A 20,243-nucleotide genomic window follows, 5' to 3' on the forward strand; every position below is an offset into this window, starting at 1 on the left:
GAAGTCTCTTTCTCCGTCATTCGTTTTTGCTGGGTTTTTTGTTTGTTTGTGTTTTTTTTAATTTGAAAAGGAAGTTTTTTCTGTTCTGGGTTTAATTTGTAGTTTTTGTTTTCTCTTTCTTAATGTGCTCTCAACATTTTAATTTTTTTATGATGTGGAGAAAGAATGGGAATAAAGCAGAACAAAGCTATTAAAAGAATCCTTTTCCTCTGCTAGTCCAGAATTTATTTTAAATCCCTGATTTAGCATAGTGTATGTTGTCTTCCACTACAAATCAGTTACTTTTTTTACTGTGAAAGCAGAAAAATAACCTATGTGATCAGTTTGGAGCCTGATGCTTTAAAAAAACTGTGGGTATCTTGCTAAATCATGGCAACCTGATAGCTCTTAATCTCCTGATGTAGTGTGCCACTCTCCAGGATAGCTTAATACGATTTCCAAAACTGAAGACCATCTGTGTAAATGTAGTTGTGAATGGGCTTTAAGTGTAGTGTTGTAAAAAGGAAGGATCATGGGCTGGTGGAAACATAAAACTCATACTGGGTGTGAACTTGTTGGTTGAATGAAGAAATAGTGTAATTGAAAGCGAGCTCTGCTTTTGGACACAGTTGCTGTGTTGGCAGATGCGGAAGCAATTCCAGTTACACTTAAAACTATATGCATGTATTTTCCAGTTTTTCTATATAAACAAATAGTAAGTATGTGAGCAGATCAGTGGCTTCCAGATCATGCAAATATGTGGATTTTGGTGGGGCTGGGAAGGAAGATCGACAAAATTAATGCAGTGATATTTCCTTTGCATGTAAATGGTGTTCTCAAAGTACTGGCAGCAAATAACTTCAAATACAAGATTGCATTTATCTTTAAAATATTTTGTATGAGTGAAAAAAAATACAAACTCAAGAGCATGAAGTTTACCCCTTAAGAGAGTTTTAGAGGAAATGGTTGAAGGAAGTATCTGGAAAAAAACCATAACTTAAACCTTGGCTGCATTTTGCCAAAGAGATCTAGGCAGTCCTGTGCTGGAAATGCTGAACACAGTTAACTTTAAGCTATGCCCAAGTGTGTATCATCACAGTTGTTGAAGAGTCAAGGATCATTTTTCAGATCATCACTTAAGCAGCTATTGCGTGGGTGAACAGCTAGAGAACGGCAAATGGACCAGTCGGAAAGAAAAGAGCCAATTCTCCTGGGGAAACTGGGACAGCAATGACCTAAACATAGTGATGAGAGCAATCATTGATCAGAAATCAGAACGATGAATTGGAAATCAGAAATCAGAATCACCAATCAGAACAATGGCATCATATTTCTTCTGCTGGACTGCGTAGCTAGGTTTTTGGGAGAAGAGTGATGTTAGTGGTTTTACTTTTCTGTGATTGGGATGTGTGCAAATTACGGGAGTTTGTACAGTGATGCCATTCAGTCACTGAGTGGACTCTCTAATGCCTCCTGTTAAATTTACTGCTTTTCAAGGTGTTTCCCTCCAAAGTCAAGTTAATCTTGATCTTTTGATAAAATTCTTTGCTAGTGTTTTTTTCTCTTTTCTAGGTAAAGAAATTAAAAGCCTTTGATGGAGATGCATCAAAACTGTCTCAAGCTGATTCCTTCATGTATTTACTAATCCAGGTGCCAAAGTAAGGAGATAGTAGGTTTATTCTGTTCATGATAAATGTTCTCTTTTGGCTGTCAGTTTTAAACCTGTTTGTTTGTGTGCTCCAGCTACGCTCTTAGGATTGAAGCCATGGTGTTAGAGAGGGAGTTCTCACCCTCCTGTGCTTCTCTACAGGATGACATGAAAATTATAAGACGGGCAACAAAAGGTAATGAAGCATGTTGGGACATGCCTAATACTCTTGGTTTTGTTAGCGTGTTAATTAGTCTGCATTACGAAGAGTAGAGCTTGAATTTCAGGTACCTTTGCTATTAAAAGGAAGCTAACTCCCCTCTGACAAATGCCTACACGGTGTGCCTAGCTAATTTTTGCTTCCAAAATAAAAAATCTGGAGACTTTGGACACTAGCAGTGAGTTCATGACCAAAGCCTACAAGTGGTCTATCTGAAACTGACAGAAGTAAAGGCGTCCATGGCCAAATTAGGATAAATCGTCTTTTGAGTACAGTTTGCTCATTCATGCATCACTGTGTCTCTGATAGAATATGATTGTTACACCTCTTTGCTCACTTTCAGAGATCTGCAGAGAAAATCACTGTATAGTTTCCAAATTTCTCTATATGCCATTGCCTTTTGAGGTGGCAATATTGATGGGCTAAAATCTTTATTGTAGAGACAATACTGTTGCTATTCCTCTGTTTTCTTGTTTTGTTCTCTATGTTTCTCTACATTTCTCGTTCATTCTCTACATTTCACAAGTTTTGAAATGCTGCAGCTGGTTATTTTTAAGGTAATCTTGTGTCTTCTACTCTGCAGGAAAATAGTCCTTTTCCTGGTTTCAGTTAAACATTAATGCTGACCTTTTCAAATGCCTTGAGAGCCTATTTGTCCTGTTCCTCAATATGAAATTCCTATTTCATGCTGGCACATTTTCTGACAGGCTTCTAGAGCACTGTTTAGACTGCTTCTAGTGGTGTAAAAAGGCACAGTAGTAAAAATGCTCAACTATGAGCACTAGTGCTTAGGATAGTAGTTTTTAGTGCAATGAAAGGGAGAAAAGCCTGGTGTGTTTTTCCCACCAGTGGGGAAAAATGTGCCTTAGCTTAGGCTGAGGTTTGAGTTTGGCCTTTTATTGGGATCTCTTTCAAATCATTGTTCTTTGTGTTTTGAGCAACAGACATATGTGAGGGAATATGTTATGTATAAAAGCAGCCGCGCCCTGTTGTCCTTCATGTCCCTCATGCAGGACATCTGTGAACTGATGAATTCATTCCCCCCAGAGGCGACGCTTTGGTCTCCAGCTCCTGCATCTGGCCAGTCATGCAAATCAGACTGACTGAGCTTCCCTGTTTTCAGTCCACTTGTGTCATGTGCTCTTCTCCATTTGGTCTTTTCACTTCAGGGTTTGTTGATAGCCCAAAGTTGTTTAGGAATTATGTCTACTTTTCTATTCCCATCTCCTATGTTTCTTTCCTTGTAATTAAGCTGAGAGAATATTTACTTAAATTCTAACGCTGATAATCACTAAGTTTTCGGATGGTTTAAATAGCCTGATGGGTTCTCATCTAGCCTGCTAATGGATGTATCTCATAGTGACACTGAGCAGGCACTTACTATGCAAAATCTTTCGAAGTTGCCTTCTCCTCTTGGCCTTATGAAATTTGGTATTCTCTTTTGTATTCTCTCCTCTTTCTTCCTTCTTGCTTCCTCACCTATAGCGTGTTAGATCAAAGGTTATTTAATTAGTTCTGTGGTTTTAGGCCGCTAATACTGAAATCCAGAAATACAAGGGCTGTCTGCTTCCAAAATGATATTAGTGTATCGTGTTGAGCAGTTCAATGCAGGGTAAATTATAGAATGTGAGCTTCCAAGCAAAATAGTTTTTTCCAAGCAAAATAGTTTTTCCAAGTAAAATAGTATTTACACTGCAATCAGAAGGATTCCACCTTTTATTATGTTCATCAGTGTAAAATATAGTACCTTACATTAAAACCAGTTCATGTTCTTTTTCTTGCCATATGGGTACTTGCAAATTTGGAGTTATTTGGTTTGCTGTGCCACTTGTGTAATGCTAATTTATTAACTCTTCACAGTTGTGAATGTCTGTATCTTATTTCTAAGGCAATCCCTCTGGTGACTTTTAAGACATGTATTGTTTTGTGTTCATATGTGGCTGGGTGAAAAGGTGTATGAATTCACATAGAGCACTACTGTGCATTTTGCAAAAAATGGAAATATGTACAAAACAGGCTTCTGTGATGGAAAAACTTTAAAATGCAGTTTTATTCCATTTGACTCTGCATCACACTGAATATAACTTTGTACTAAATCATCTCTGATGTGACTGAAGTAAAATAAATGCTGCTCTGAGTTGGTGATCATACCAAAATAAAATGATGATTCATAGTGGGAGTGGGATAAGCAAGGAAAATTTAAACATTGCCTGTTATCTTTTCAGGCCTGATGGCTAAGTCTCCTAAAAAAAGAATAATTGTTCAAAAGCCCAATCCCAGCAGATGGCAAATGGATCCTGCAGGGTGCAGAATACTTGCCTCACACTGGAATTAGTAGGTGGTGAGGATACTTAACCACTTGCATGAGACACTTTGCACGTTGCAGGATTAGGCCCCAAATGTTTTGTTAGCTACTGGGGTTGCCTTGGAAATACTACACTTGCTAAGCTAAAGTCTGAACATATACTTGAGATTTGTCAACTGTGCTTGTGAAATTGAATTATAGAGTACCCTTTTTTTCCCCATGACCTTTTCAGTTTGTTGTAGTTTTCTGCTAAAATAAAAAATTTCACCTTTAAAAGCTTGAGATGAAGAGGAGTTTGGTAACTGACTGTGTGTATTTCTAAACAAACAATTGTTAGACAGCAATTTTCTTGTTCCTTACAGAGTTAATGACTTGTGAGGAACTGCATTCTATATTGCACTTGGTCCTTCAGGCTGGGAATATTATGAATGCGGTAAGTGACATCCAAAATGGAGATGGCTGATTGACCAAACTTCCTTGTTAGTATTGCAGTCCATTGATGTCATGCCTCAGCTGTTTGCTCGTTTCTTTTTAGGGAGGTTACGCTGGCAATGCGGTTGGATTTAAACTGTCGTCACTACTCAAGCTGGCGGACACAAAAGCAAACAAGCCTGGGATGAGTCTGCTGCATTTTGTTGCTCTGGTATAGAAAATCTATTTTGCTGGTATAAGCAACTGCTACAAATGTAGAGCCACAGATGACAGACAATAGAAGGGGCCACGTGCCTCAGAAAAAGCAGCTTTTTTACAGCTTTGATCCTAATTGTCACCTTTCTTCTCCTGCCACAAAATCCACCAGTTTACCTATGTCTGGTCATCCTATCCAGAAACCCATGGAAAACTTAAGTCTTTTATATCATGTAAAAGCTTGCCTTCATCTAACTTCTTCACTGTAGCTTTTCTCTTATTGTCCTGAATTCTTACACTGTGGAAGTGGCTTATTTTGATAAATATTCTTTCAATCTTCCTGTTGAATCTTTTGAGCAGCGTTTTTGGTAGAGGTGGGTTTTTTTCTCCCTCAGTGACTGACATGTATTTTTAAAGCTGCTGCAGACTTTTTTCAAGTTATTTTTCCTTCCTTTCAGACTTCTTGATTTTAAAAGGGAGATAATTTAAATGCTTCTATATGTGACTTTGGTTATCTGTGTACAAACTGGCTTAACAGATTTCCAGTCAGCTAACAATAGGGTATTAACTGATATTTGTGCAGGAAACATCGTATCTGCTCAAACAGTGGGCATCAGTAAATTGTTCTTTCCTTGACATTCCCTATTAATACACATGGCTTGTGTTCACTGGCAGAAGCAGCTATTATTGTACACTGCAAAATGGAAGCTGTTGTTTAAAGTTTCCAGTTCTGATCCCTGTCTTTTGTTCAGGGGTGTCCTCCAGTCAATTGTGTTAGGATTGAATGGGAAGAAAAACAGTGCAGGAGAGAAACCTTTAAGTGCCCTCCCAGAGTCTTTAGAACTGCTGGACTTAGGGATTTTGGCATGGTGGTGGAATGTTAATGGATTGTGTGTGTTTTGGTTTTGTTCTGTTTGTTTCAGGAAGCCCAAAAGAAAGATGCTGCTCTTCTCAACTTCTCAGAAAAAATTAGGGATGTTCATGATGCCGCCAGGTATGTCAAAAGAAATGCGAGAACTTATGGTTAGACTGTGACTTTGAATTTTCTTATTTGTGAAGCCATGAGGCTTATTCAGAGAAGTCTTGGCACAAAACCTGAGATCTTTACAAATGTTTACTATAGCTTTGAGGGCTTTATTTCCATTTGCTAGCAGAAGTATGCCTGCAATGTGCCTTCAGGTATGAGGTTTTTTATGACATGATCTCCATAGGTTTTTGGTAGTTTTGTCTCTGTCAAATACATGTGCATGTATGTTACTTTTAAGAGATTGAACTAAAAGCATGTTACTGCTTTTCCTTAAACCAATTTTCATCTGCCTCTGAGCAGGCTATAATACTTTTCCAAATCTGGTACCAGGTACAGGTACTGGCCCTGGCTTCTGTTAGATGCTTTTTGATATCTCATTTGCTTCTCCATTTCTGTCTTGGATGGAGAATCTGAAGAGTTTGGGGCTCTCTATTGTTTTCGTCTTAAAGTCTCTAGCTGCATAATTTTAAACTGAACCTGATTCGTACCTCGATAACTGTACTTGCTTTTGTGAGACAGTGTGATCTAAAACCCCAAACTGGAAGCTAGCAAAGCTGGAGTTCTATTGCTAGTTTTGCTGCTTCCTTACTCTTGAGCTTTGGGCAATCTATTTACATTCTTTTCCCAGCTGTAAAATGGATCCAATCTCTTAGATCTGATGCAGGGTTAAGTAAAGTCTGCAAAGGACTCTGAAATCTTCTGAGGAAAGGAGCGGCCATGGAGTTAATCAGAAAATTTTTGAGGGACCACCTGTGTGGCTCTCTGCCATCCAACCCACACACCTTTTTGGCAGTCTGCCATGTGGCCTGCTGGGGAATGTAGCTTCCCTCAGCATCCAAGCCCCTGGCAAACAGCAGGGGAACAGGCAGAATCCCAAATCTGGTGATATTTTTTCTAACCACTTTGTTCTTTGATCACATTTGTTAATGCTGAAAATCTTCTGTTGTAACTCATGCTGAAATCTATTCAGGGAATGCATTCTGTACAGGAAAATGAAACAAAACAAAATACTTGTCTCACCATTGGGCTTGAGGAAGGTCTGTATTAGAGACAACTGTCATGTACAAGTTGCTCATAAATCCTCCCCATTAGAGCATGTTAAAACAGCTACCATTATGTTCGTTATTTTTTATTGTCTTGCCTTCTTTACTTGTAGGCCATCCTCTTCCTCCTTCACAGGCAGAAAAATACAGCCTGTATCTTCTACTGCTTTTCTTATTTGCAAAAACACCCATGATCTGTCCAGAACAGGGAACTAACCTTTGCAGATGAAGTAAGCAGAGAAAGAACAGCACACATTATATTCATTTGTGTGTGCACTGACAAACTTATGCATGCTGTCACCATCCGCTGCCATGTGCACTTCAGTCTGCCACAAATTCTTCAGCTTTACTGTTTTAAAGTCATGCTGCTGGTGAAATGACCTTAGTTAGGAGCATGTGTACAGTTGTTAATTTTTATCATTTTGGAAACTGTAGTGCCTCAACTCCTAAGCAAAACTCAGTTCTCTTGTGAAGGAAATGCCATAGATTTAGAAACATTTACCCTCAAAGTGACTGAGAGATTTGGGTGAGAGCTCCTGTTGTATGGAATGTGGGTCTCCCAGGATAAAGCTTAGATTACATCAGATCAGAGCTTTTTCCTGTGATCTTTGATTTCTGAGTTACCTCTCCACAGGAGCAGCTCTACTGCTGGTATGTGGTAGAAGGATGAAACGTTATAACTGCTGGGTTAAGACTGTGTAGGCTGCATTGCTGTGACTGCTTAGAAGAACATAACATGCAATTTCATGATGCCAGATGCTACTGCCAAAATGGGTAGTCCTGGCTGACAATCCCTTGTGACCTCCTTTTTGTGCCAAGTCCTGTACTTGAACAGTCATGTAATCAGCTGGACCAAGCAAATGATCCATCTGGAAGCAAATTGGTTTTTTGCTTTTCCTAGGTTAATTTTCAGTATAAAGATACGGCTGGGCATCTAGAAAATGAGTGCTAGCACAGGCACCAGGGAGAGAAAAGGAACACCTGGTCAGAGGCAGGGCGGCATTACCCTTTCTCATGGTAAGGTTGGGTAGGACTGGCTGGAGTTAATCATGAAACCACACCCATGGGAATCTTTTCAGGTTGTAAATAAGAAGAAATGTGCTTATCTCTCTCCTAACTTTCAGTGTCTACTCTGGAAAGATTTCCTGAACAGGCAGGTCTTGTTTGATAGCCAGGTTGCACCTCATGTTAAACATCCATTTTTGAAGCATATTGTGGCTAACCTGTAGGCAACTCCTTCCCCTTTGGTAAACATTCTCTGTATATGCTATTTTTAGGTTATCCATTGATAATGTAGAAGCAGAGCTACAGTCGCTGTCTTTCAAGGCAAGATCTGTTAAAGACAGCATTCGGCGAGACCCAAAACTCTTTCACCAGATGGAAAGCTTTCTGCAGGTTTGTAGGGTATCTGTGTTAATGTGTTACTGTCACCTGAATACAGGAGCATTCCTCAGCTGAATGTAATTCATGTGGATGTGTTAGTAAACAGAAGCGTTGTTTTAATATGTCTACCGTATCAGTTGTACAAAGGTATTCCAACTGCATGCTGTTTGTCAAGTAAGAGTGTTGGAAGGACTGTGTTTTTACAGGGAGGGATATTGAGCGTACATTGCCCAAGGCTTGTTAGGCAAGCATGTTTAATGCCTGTGAAATGGCTGATGAAGATCAGTAGTTAAAATATAAGACAGTTTGGATTGGTCGCTGGTTTTGTACTTCGCAGCTGCCCAAAATATAGTATCTGCATGTTTTGCTATACTGGAGCTTGTCAGTTTTAGCTGAGGCTGTGTTATGCCTATGAATCCTGGTTGTTGGGTGACTGAGGAGATATTGTTAGAAGCTGGAAGGTTAAGGGACTGTTTTCTCTACTAATTTACTCTTAGCACAGAGTGTATTATTCTGAGCCGTACCATTACTTCTGGGTGGGTTCTCCTTTTCTTTTTTAGTACTGCAGTGACTTTATAGACATGAATGTGTATTGCACTTAACTTTGATGCAGAGTTCTTGGTATTTTCTGAGTATGTGGTGCTGCCTGGAGAAATACATATTATACTTCAATTAAATTATTTTTCTGTTTCACACTGTAGATAATTTTATTAAAAGTAAGAAAGCAGGTGTTGATCTGGAACTTAACCCACCCTGATTTTCAACTTGCAAATGTATTTAATAGTCCCTGCAGTTTTTCAGGTGATGAGAAGTTGATGAAGAAAGGGACAGGTTAAGATTGAAATACCTGTCCTCATTCACTCTGAATTGTTGGCTTTTATCCATTGCACCCAGACTCTTTAACGTTATGTTCTTACATGTTTGGGATTTTTTTTTTAATTTAATAGCTGGTTTTATGTAACACTACAGCCTTGTTTAGGCCGCATTCCAAAAGAAATGTTGGGGGAAAAAATCGTTTTACAAATGCATACCTTACATAAACACTTCCGGTTTTTGTTTCTAAATTACAGTGATAACCAAGCTGATTTAAAAGTCAGCTTTCGTAATCTCATCCTTGTGAATAAATTACTGAAAAATGTGGGAGGAACTAATTTTCTATGTGTGCTTTTATCAGTTGTGCTCTTTATCTTCAATCCAGCTTTTTATTGGGTGCTTTTTTTTTGGTTTTTTGGTTTTGTTTTGTTGGTGTTTTTTTTTTATGAGACTAACAAGTAAGATTTGTTCCTACCCTACTGGCATAATTTGCCAAGTGGCTTTTTGACTGCAGGGTTGGCTTAAACGGTCACCAGTGCCTCCAGTTGTCTATTCCCATCCCAGTGCTGCAGTATCAGAAGTATTTAAGTGATCGTGAGTTACACAGTGTCAGAGAACAGATTTGTCTGAAAATTAACTTTTCTCCCCAGGTTACTTTAAGCCACATGTGGTCTCAGATCTGGGATTGTGCAAGGATGGGAGTGTACGGTTGGTGATGCAGATAGGGGAGACAGAGGGGCAACTGCTGAAAGTGTTTTAAGCAGTTCTGCTGCTCAAAGTCTAACCACAGCCTTATTCTCTTCTTTCTGAATCTTTTTCCACTAATCTACTCCAATCCTGTCTGTATAGCTCTACACTTATGATTCAAAGTGCTACTTTATAGGGACGTTTTCTGGATGTCTTAAAATAGACATATTTCCAGTGGTTCCTTACCTTTCTGGAATGAAAATCTTTTTTATTGTGGTCTAGGGTCAACTTAGGAAGGTCTTGATTCTGTGATGTGTATCAATGAATTTATCCACATGGGGATTTTTGGGGAAAAGTGCGGAGGAGGAATTAATCCATTTATGCTGAGTCGAATGTTGCAGGAAAAATAAGGCATGTGGAGCTTTCAAGGGGCTCCCAGGTGGTCTGTCAGTGTCCTAGTACAGTCTTTGATTTTACTCATCTAAAAATTGAAGTTCTAAGTTTGTTCAAGGGCTTTTGAACTTTTGCCTGGTTTGTATCTTAGTCACTAGAATTTACATTTTGATTGATCCATTTTCCCTGACTTTCCTTACTTTGCTGAAATGACATGTTTCCTTTTGTTAGTAGGAGTTCTCATTCAACATGTTACTGTCCTGGGCTCTGTAACAGCTCCTAGGTTGGAACATGAATTTCATGAGTTCCTAACGTATATATGACCTGTTGTGACTTCAATTTTTCTGTCTGGTTCATGCCATGTATGTGTTTTGCTACAGTTTGCTGTAAGACATCTAAAGGAGCTTGAACACCAGAAGCGAGAATTACAAAAGGAGGGAAATGCTCTCATTGACTTTTTCTGTGAAGACAAAGAAACTATGAAGTTGGATGAATGTTTCCAGATATTTAGGGACTTCTGCATAAGATTCAACAAAGCTGTTAAGGTAAGAGCACTGAATGAGATTCTCATGCATTTGAAATAGATATTGGCTCACATGAATTAAGGTTTTTTTTCTGCTTAAGGGACATTTTTTATCTTGTGGTGTTTGATATATTTGCTGGAATGGCTACAGCAAACTGCCCTCCTGTAGGAATTCCTTGCCAGAAGCCAGGTGGGAAATGGTTGTTCTGCCCAGCCCTGTGTGCAGTCCCACTGCTCTGCATCTTCTGCTGCAGGTGGACTAGACCATCGAGATGATATGTCAGGATGGTCTATTGGCCAGCTTGTAAGTGGGCTCCTTCCTCCTCTTTTGGTGAGGAGGTTGGTGATTGCTAAGCTGAGTGGTGGGACAGATTGCACAGACTTCCTGACTAGTGCTCACTGTTCAGGCCTTGGACTGGTAATGTTAGATCACTGGAAAGGCCTTGAGATGTGGCAGCCCATTACATGGACATACCAGCCTGAATCAGCACTAGCTCAGGCTCTCCATTGCCCTCCTTTACATGACTAGACACACTTTACCAAGTAAAGTAAGGACTGTGTATTCTACTTTGTTCTTTCAAATGCTTTTTGTGAGTGAAAATTGCAGTACCAAGATACCTCATCTCCAGTGTTACAGTTCACTTGCGAAGTACCCTGAATTGGTCCCAAATAATTCAAGAAGTATATTGAGATGAAGGAGCAGTATTGGCCTTGGTTACAGTTTTGGATCAGCAAAGTCTGCCTATTGTTACAAATATTTTTTAGGCCTCTATAAATAGCATGAATTAGGTGGATCCACACATTTCTTTATTTTTCTGCCTTACACAATCTGCATTTGACAGCACTTTGTATAAGAGCTTTAGCTCAGAAAAGAGAGAACAATCTTGATTTGTAGCAAGCTGACAGGATGTTCAGCTAACATGTCTGTTGTACCATTAGCTTACCTAACCTTTACCACCCAAGACAGCGTGTAGTTATGCCTGTGTATGAACATTATACAAATATATAAGACCAAATGGTGGTAACTATTGCAAACATTTTAGTGAGAAGTGACTTTATGCATATATGTTCAATTATTTGTGATTGGGCATTTAATTCATAGTCACACATTACAAGTGGTTGTTGGATAGCTGTTACTTCAAGGTCCAATGGGGATCTTTCTTCCTCTCTCTGTAATAAGTAGTTGCACTCTAAAAATGACAAATTAGTCTCTTATTTGCAAATTTTGAGATTTGCTCACTAAGTATGTTGTGGTGATTAACCTCTGTCCCTACAAAATTAACAGAACAATTCAGAATAAAGATTGCAGTTCTGACAAATGAACGTGATGTGTGGACAGCACAGCCAGCAGTCTAAAAAGATGGCTCATACCACAATGGCCATGTGCACATACTTCAAACGTTTAAACATTTTTTGCAATTCTTTAACATGCCTATGTGTGCTTAAAATAGATTTTTCATTTGAATAAAATCTCCTGAAGCATGTTTTGGGTGGGGTTAAAATGTTCTGTGTCTAATACGGAATATGATAATGATATCTACAACTATTTTTAACCATTTCTCTTTACAATGGGATATTTAAAGTTGAGCTTTAGCATTTGGCAAGAATTCATTCTGTAATTCCATACCTGTGAAAGAAGGCTCCCTGCCACAGACATTTTTCCTGAAATGCAAGTTTTTTTCTTTTTCCTTTCTTAGCTGTTCAGGTTTTTAGGTCTCTAATACATCTTACCTTTCAGAGCCCAGTGTCGTCTCAAATCCACTTCAAGAGGTGTAGATTAAGCTGTTAATCAAAAAGAAATTCAAGCATTACGCTTTTGTTTACTGAAAGCTTTCAGGTGACTTTTTCTAGTTGTGCAGTTCTTCTGTTGTCACAACAATGGGAAGATCAAACTAGACAGTGCTTCAGACAAATATAGGTGTGTTTTTTTTAAATAGTATGTCATTGCTCAGAACGGATTTAACAGTGCCGGAAAATTGTGTAATTTTTGAATCCTCTGTCAAGACTAGCCTCCCCCTTCTTTCTTTTGCTATAGCTGTACTGGCTGTAGAAACCAAGGTCTTCATTTCAGAAAATAACCTGTGAAGTTCAACCGAAGGTTCAGCTAGATTAAATATGAAGCCTAGAGGTGACAGTTAAAATGTTGATATTCGCAGTAATCCACTGCTAATGATTTTAGTAAAAAGGTGTTGTTACTGTGTTGTCTTTCAAACACAAACTACCTCTCTATGGCTTCCTGAACCAAAACCCCTCAGCCTAGCTGCCAAAATCTCCAGACTGCCCTGGGCAACTTCTGTGCAACAGTTGCCAGTTTTCGAAGCCAACAGTGAATAGTAGATCCGAAACTGGAATGAGGCATTGATGAATGGTCCTTGAGTGGTGTCAGTTGATGTCTAATGATTGTGAGGCATTGTGTAAACTTTTCCATTTGCTTTCATATGCAATTAAGTAATGTCTTTTCACAAAATTTCTAATTATTAATGTTCAAGTGAGAGGTAAGTAGCACCCTGTAGAAACTGTACTTGCTGAGGAACAATTGCAATTGTGATAAGGGAGGATGGAAGGAACACATTGGCTGTGTGCTTGTCAGACAAGTTTGTGTTAAAATATGAATGTAGTGATCAGGTAGAGGTTTGCTCACCTGATAAAACTGCCAGCTTTCAACTTAGTGGGGACTTGAAGCTCTCCATCTTGCAGCAGGAACTCTTTGGCTGGACTTGACATCTGCTTGGGTTTGATAGGTCATGTTCTTGGTCTCTGCAGGGACTTGTGCATTTTTTTTCTTATGCTGACCAGACTGATCTGTCACCACCATTAGTTATGCAGGGAACTGCTCTCCATACAGTTAATGGTTGCAGGCTGTGGTTGCCATGGTGATTTCATGTCTGTATGTATTGGGGGTAAGGGGAGGGTGATAGCAGTAGGAGCTAACTTCGAGGGGAAGAAATAAAGGGAAGGATAAAGGAGCATGACTTGTTCTCATGCATAGGACAGTGTCCTCTGAGACGTGTATTTATGCTTTTCCTCATCAGGAAAATAGGGAACGAGAGATCCAGGAACTTCATAGTCTGCAAAGGCGAAAAGAGCTGGAGGAGAAGCGGCGATCCTGGGCAGCTGGAGAGCTTGGGAGCTTTGGGCGGAGCAGCAGTGAAAATGATGTGGAGATGTTGGCCAAAAAAGGACTTGAAGAATTTCTTCCCTTCTTGCAGCAGAGACCTCAAAGCCCTTTGTACAGAAACCCCAATTCTAGACGCTCTCGACTTTCTTTGGGGATTACTGCAGACAGAGAGTTGCAGAGTTTCCTGGAAATCTCCAAAGATGAGGATCCAAACAAGTTTAACAGCCTTCCCCGTGCAAATACCCGACAAGCAAGACCAAACGTAGCCTGGACTGAATCCAAAGAAACGAGAGATCTCAACTTAAATACCTTGCACTTAGACCAACAGTCTGAAACCAAAGTAAAAAGTGGTAGCCTACTGCAGGTGCCTCCAGCTCAGCCCAGTCACTTCAGTGGCTCAACCAGTGCTGGTGCTGGTTACTCACAGAGAAGCACTGACTACAACATGCGCACTTCCAATGTGTCCTGTGAGGAGTCCACAGATATAAATGCTCTGGCCCTTGCAATTGAGGAGCGTGAACTTGTTAAAGGATTACGTAAGTTTGATATTCATGGAGCCAAACCTGCAGAGGATACACCTTTAATATATTTAGAGGATGCTGGTGGAACAGACTTGGAGACTTTAGATGATCTAAGCTTTCATTCCCTTAGCACTGCCGATGACGACCTGCCTCCAGCTTGCAGAAGTTCCGGAGAGGCCCATGACCATAAGGCTAAGGCAGTGGGTTGCAAGAGTGAAGCTTCAGAGCCCAGCAGCAGCAGCCCCATGTCTATGGATACAAGTGTTTCAGGAAGTAGGGAAGATGGGCCGATGTTCTACGTGTCAGATACGACAACTGATTGTTCTTTGACGCTAGACTCTGAAGAGGGAAATGATTTTAAGTCAGCAAGCAATGAAATAAGAAGTGAAGCTGGCAAAGCACGCTCTTCTGGGAATGATGCTCAATACAGGGCTAGAACATTCTTCTCAAACCTGAATTCTGCTTCTGCCAAGGATATGTCTCTTCACGCTTCTGCAAATGATAAGGATGATGCCAATAGCAAGCACACCCTTCCTAAAGAAAAGCCCATAAAAAATAAAGACCTAGCAGGGGCAAAGAGAAACTCTCTAAAAGATAGATCTCCAAGCTCCTCAAAATCCAGTGGTACTCGCCCTAGCCACACAGCTTCTTCCAGACCTGTAAGAACGTTGAATGCCTCTGAGAACGAAAGTATGAGGAAAGTGGTGCCTATTTCTCGGTCAAACAGAGCACCGAGCAGTGTGAAAAAGCCGGAAGCCAAGCCAGCACTTCGTGAAACTAGTACAGTGGAAAGTCGGCTGTCTCGTCGCAGCTCTGTCCGAGGCACAACAGACACACTGCCAAGAAGTCCTTACAGGCATAGCATGTCGGTAGAAGAGCCAAAGTTACAAAGGGGCACTGTCACCTCAAGCAGTGCTCATTTTGAGAGGGACAGAGTCTCTCTCAAGAAGCCAAGCTCTAAACCTGTTAGAAGTAACATAAAATCAAAGATAGACGAAACGAAGATGTGTCGCTCCAGCGTAAAAGCCCAGACCCCTACAGATGACACCAAGGTTACCACAGTCATTGTTCCCAAAACACCATCCACTGTCCCAAACTTTGCAAGGAATACAGTGGCTTCTTCTTCTAAGCGTGCAAAAGTGGATCTATCCAGCTCGTCCAAACCTCCAACCATCACAAGGTCTGTGTCCCAGAGGCTGCCTAAAGCGAAGCCAGCAGCGACCTCTGATGATCTGAGTCCAAAGGAGAACAGTGTGAGTACCTTAAAGAGAGCAAGTAGTGCCAGAGTGGTTGGAAGAAGCATCCTGCAGGGAGAAGCTGTCAGCGCTAAAGTAGAGCCTGCACCAAAGGAGCAGGGAACAGTGGAAAAGGCCTCTCTCAAACTGAAAGATGCAAATCGGACCACAATTGGTAAAATACTGAAGCCGTTACTGAAATAAGGGAAAGGTTTTTTTGAATCTTGGAATGTGAACACTTGTTCATGCACTGGATGAACTGGATGGTTTCATGGATGTCTGTGTCGTGAAATTCCTTAAAACAGTAACATTGCTGATAAGCAACATCATACGCTCATTAAAGTACGGCACACTGTTGGAAAAGGGCAAGTAGTTGTTTTCTGGTCTAAATCCTTTTTTACAAATTCGAATGTATTTGAAGCTACTGTGATGGAATGCGAGCATAACAGCAAATCTTTGCGTATTTGTGATACAGAAGGTCACAAAAAGCCAAAAAGTTTTAAGAAGTTAAACTACAAGATGAAACATTTTGTGACAGAAAACATGGATAAAGGCCAGTTTTTGTGTACGTAAGATTATTGCTAAGACTCAAGGCTTTGTGCTGTTTGGTTCCTTATTCGATGTCAAAGTGAATCCTGTGGAACAGTACTGAAAACAAACTTAGGTGATTGTGCTTTCCGTTGCTTTCAATTCCTTGGATTCAGGAACTCTTTTTGCCTGTTGTGAAGTCCATTGCTGGCAATTGGACAGACTGGGACCTGCTGGCCAAAAAATAGTAAAACAAGACATTTGCTGTTTCTGATTGTCTTTAACCTCACTAAAGAATTGATAGCATGTGTTATGAATGTGTATGTGTGTCTGGAGAAGGCTTTCTGCTGGGCAGGAGGCTTATTGTCCAAGAATGCGACAGCATTGTCTTGCATGCACAAGTAGACATGGCTGGTGCTGCATTGAGTAGTGTGGCTGGAGGCTGTGCCTGTTGGAAGGGCCATCAGTAACCATTGGGATGATGACTACTCCTGACTCGTTTTGGTCACAAGCAAACTTGCCAGCTTTTGGTCATACGGAAGTGCCATATATTTGTGATACATATCAAGGATGTTTGCAGTTCAACTCTTGAAGGCTGTGATGTAGTGCCGAGCACTTTCTTACCATTCCACGTTTCCACTGGTTTATCTACTACCAAATTACTTGAATGTTGCAATGGCTCTGATTGAGCCATTAGTTTCCCTGCCACCGCCGCCTCCTCCTCCTCTCCCTCTCCTTGTCAACATGAATATTTAGCATGAAACACAGAGCTTACGCATGACAATGTTTTTGTAGACTTCCTTGGTTGCTTCAGATGTGGTTTTTAATGTTTGAAGACTCTAAAGAATGAATTAAACTAGTATTTGATAAGCTTTTTACAAAATAAAACCACCACTTTTTTCCTGCAGATACAAATTTTAACTCCTGTCAGACTAAGGTACAGAGAATGAGGGAAAACTTGTTCAGCATGCTGTGCATCTTCCCAAGAGAAATGTATGTAGGTAGGGAAACTGATCGTTGTTCTCCTAAGCATCTTATTTGAAGAGTTGCCTTTTTATTCACTTATGAATGAAGCCTCGTTTGAAAATAAAATAAAAAATAAAAGGAAAATCTCTTCGGACAAGTGGCATTGACTTACTAGTGGTAGTTCTGTTTGTCTGCTCTATCACTTAGTGCTGGGAGAGTGTAATTCAATGAGAGTGAGCCATTTAATTGCTCACATGCTTCTCATAGGCTAGTATCAGGGACAGCTAGCTTTGTGTTTTGAATTTGGCAAGGGACCTTTAGCTCTTCCCATGTACCAGCAAATCTTGATGCAGACATCATACCCAAACACCATAAAGTATTGCACTGGGCCTCTTGTTTGAGTCTGTCCCACAGGGAGAATTTATATAGCCTGCTTTTTGGCAAGGGCAAATTTTTGCTTGAAACCCTATAAGCTTTTTGGATACTGCCTCCTTTGTCAGTTAGATACAAAAGCGTCTCCCTTCTTATTTGTATCTGTGTGTGTGTATGCACATCTGCAAGAGCAGATGATGGACTTTTTTCCTTTTTTAAAAAAACAAAAACAAAACAAAAAAATTTTATTGGTAGCAAGCTTGAAAAATAATTTAAATGTGTTTGGAATATGTAAATAAATTTCTATAAATCTGTGTAAAAGAAAACTGAATGTATTTAATGGAACATTTATACATTTCGGAGTAACTCGGTAGTTTAATAAAGTTCCCATTTACTGGGTATGAGGTTTGTACTTTCTCCTTCCTGTTACGCTCTTGGCTTTGGTCCTGGAGATCTCAAACAACTGGAGTCTGGGTGTAGGTGACTCTGGGAGAGTCCTAAAAGGAAGGACTTTAGAGCAGAAATCCTGGCCTTTAAAGTGCTAGGTTTGTTTTTATACTAAGACATGCAATTTAATTTAAGTTTCTGAACATTTCTGAGGCGGCACTTTCTGCACAGGTTTGGGTATAACATGGAAGGCATTAGATGGTAGATGCAGCACTTTGTGTACACATTGTATGTTGTGGCCAAGGCAAATGTTCATGGCACTAACAAGTCTGGATCTGTCACTATCTTCATGCCTTTTAGCTTAGCACACTTTATTGAGAAATCCTGGTTTACAACTCCCAGGACTTTGGAAATAAAGAATAGCCTGTTTTGCAGGAGCAGGTGGTAACTTTTACACTGCAATTCTGAATTTTTACATTTCGTCCCATTCTCCCTTTATTTTTCCTTCTTTACTGCATACAAAAGAACATATATTCAGCAGAAAAAAGCGAAAGCCAGCCAGCCTCCTTGTCCTCAGGGAGCACTTCCTTCCTCTGCTATGGAAATGATTTTTGGACTGGAATTGTTGCTATTTGCAAACTTGTTTAGCCCCTGACTTTTCTAGTTTGGTGAGTGTGTCTCTCCCCGTATGGAGTGGCAAGCACCTGCTGTTTGCCAGTGCTGAGTGATGGCCGCTGGTGGAATCTACGTGGGAAAGCCCTTCACCATCAAAAGGTGTGTCTCAAAAGTTTATGTTTTTTTAAACTTCATTTTTATTTCAAAAGGGTTTATAATTACCAATTCATTATTTAAACTACCAGCTGTCAGAGGTAGCGATGCCCTGTAGATTTAATTTCCCATGTCATGCAATTTTCCCAAACGCTAACAGGCCATGGGGCTAGCGAGGTTGCAGTCGGTTTTCAAGAAGGAACCGAGACCTTTTCTCTAGCTTTGTTCTGCCGCATGGCCAATGCTTTTGACTGTGACCAGAGGCACATCTCTCTCCTTTGGTGGCTGTCGAGGTGGCAATGAAGTGGGGGAGCCCAGGGGACCATGGGGGGATCTGGAGCTGTGGAGCTGGTGGAGATTGAGAGATAGGGGAAAGAGCTGTGGGAGTATGAGGTGCTGATTCATACTTAGAGGAATTTAATATTCACATCTCATGTGGGAACTGCATACAAATGAGGGGCTCAGTGCATCCCTCATTACAACAGCTCATTAAATTATCAAGAAAGACAGAGTTCCCATCACACCTCCCACAGTGTACAAGCCCGGACTATGTCATTCAAAATAACCCAGCGGTATGTTTCTAATCTTAGGGTATGTCTGCGTGGACGGATGCAGACAGCCACACATTGGCTCCGACCTAACCAGACCCGAGCCAGCTCCAGGCTGGAGGCGTATGGCACATTAGCTCGGCACTGACCCCAAGCTCGCATACCGCGGCTGTAATTGCATACCCTCAGCCAGGCTCGCTGCCTCCAGCTCCGTGCATGCTGCCAGGGCCACGCTGCTTTGGCAGCACTGCAGCAGAGCCCCGGCTGTCTGTCCCCAGGAAGACCTGCCCTCCAAAAGTCATTGCTGCTGCTGCTACGCGTGAGAATGTAATCCCTGTGAGAGAGGCCCAGCTAAACACAGCTCCTTTCAGATTTGGCCGCTTGGTGTTTTCCATTAACTTGATACATGCTGTTTACATCCTACTGCCGCCAGGGCCAGAGATAACTGCCTTGGGAACAGCTCCCTACAGGTATTGTTAGCAGCTGCTGAAAACAAAGGAGTTTGTTTTAGCCACGTCACTATCTAAATAGCCAGAAATACATTACTTTGCTATTACTTGTAAGCCAATATTAAAAAATCTCTCTTGTTCTCCTGGCTGAAATATGCATTCTGGAAATCTTGCATGGTGTTAAAGCTGGCAGCCAAGCAAATACCTTTGCAACTGTAAAAGAAAGTGACACTGAGGCGAAGGACACGTGAAGGTTCTTGTTGCAAGAAAGCGTGTTTCTCTTCCCAATGTGTGATCACCACCACCAGCATCAACTACTTGCACTTAGAGAAAATTGTTTACAGCCAGCGGTTGTTTCTTGCCATATAGTTGGTTTCTGTGTCTTTTCTGGCTGAAGGCTGGTGTTGCAGGATACGCACTGCCTCAGCTAGCAACTTGCTCTGATTAAAAAAAAAGAAAGAAAAATCCTCATTAACCTCCAGCTGCTGATGTCCTTCCTTTTAGCACTGAACCGCTGGGGAGCATGGAGAGGACATTAGCATGTTGACTTTAGTGGTGGTGTTTAGCGTGATGTTTGCAGTGGCCGAGCAAATGCTCAGCAAGGGTGGCCATGTCTGCATGTAGGGGAGAGAGTTACATGCATTTCTGAGACCATTCACCCCATCTGAAGCAGAGGCTCTGGACAGACTCCCTTTGAACAGAG

General features: G+C 40.8%; 1 protein-coding gene across 1 annotated transcript in view; it reads left to right on the top strand.

Annotated features, from left to right (window-relative positions):
• Positions 1–17,789, top strand: part of FHDC1 (FH2 domain containing 1) — a 37,805-nt gene extending 20,016 nt beyond the window's left edge. Inside the window, exons 5-12 of the mRNA XM_069785405.1 lie at positions 1,552–1,637; positions 1,723–1,823; positions 4,515–4,585; positions 4,688–4,795; positions 5,703–5,773; positions 8,127–8,244; positions 10,506–10,670; positions 13,681–17,789. Of these exons, the coding sequence (XP_069641506.1) occupies positions 1,552–1,637; positions 1,723–1,823; positions 4,515–4,585; positions 4,688–4,795; positions 5,703–5,773; positions 8,127–8,244; positions 10,506–10,670; positions 13,681–15,726 (2,766 nt within the window). The 3' untranslated portion in view covers positions 15,727–17,789. The remainder of the gene's footprint in view (positions 1–1,551; positions 1,638–1,722; positions 1,824–4,514; positions 4,586–4,687; positions 4,796–5,702; positions 5,774–8,126; positions 8,245–10,505; positions 10,671–13,680) is intronic.
• Positions 17,790–20,243: the final 2,454 nt, after the last annotated feature.

The sequence above is a fragment of the Haliaeetus albicilla genome, chromosome 1 (assembly GCF_947461875.1).
Source record: "Haliaeetus albicilla chromosome 1, bHalAlb1.1, whole genome shotgun sequence".
Classification (NCBI taxonomy): Eukaryota; Metazoa; Chordata; class Aves; order Accipitriformes; family Accipitridae; genus Haliaeetus; species Haliaeetus albicilla.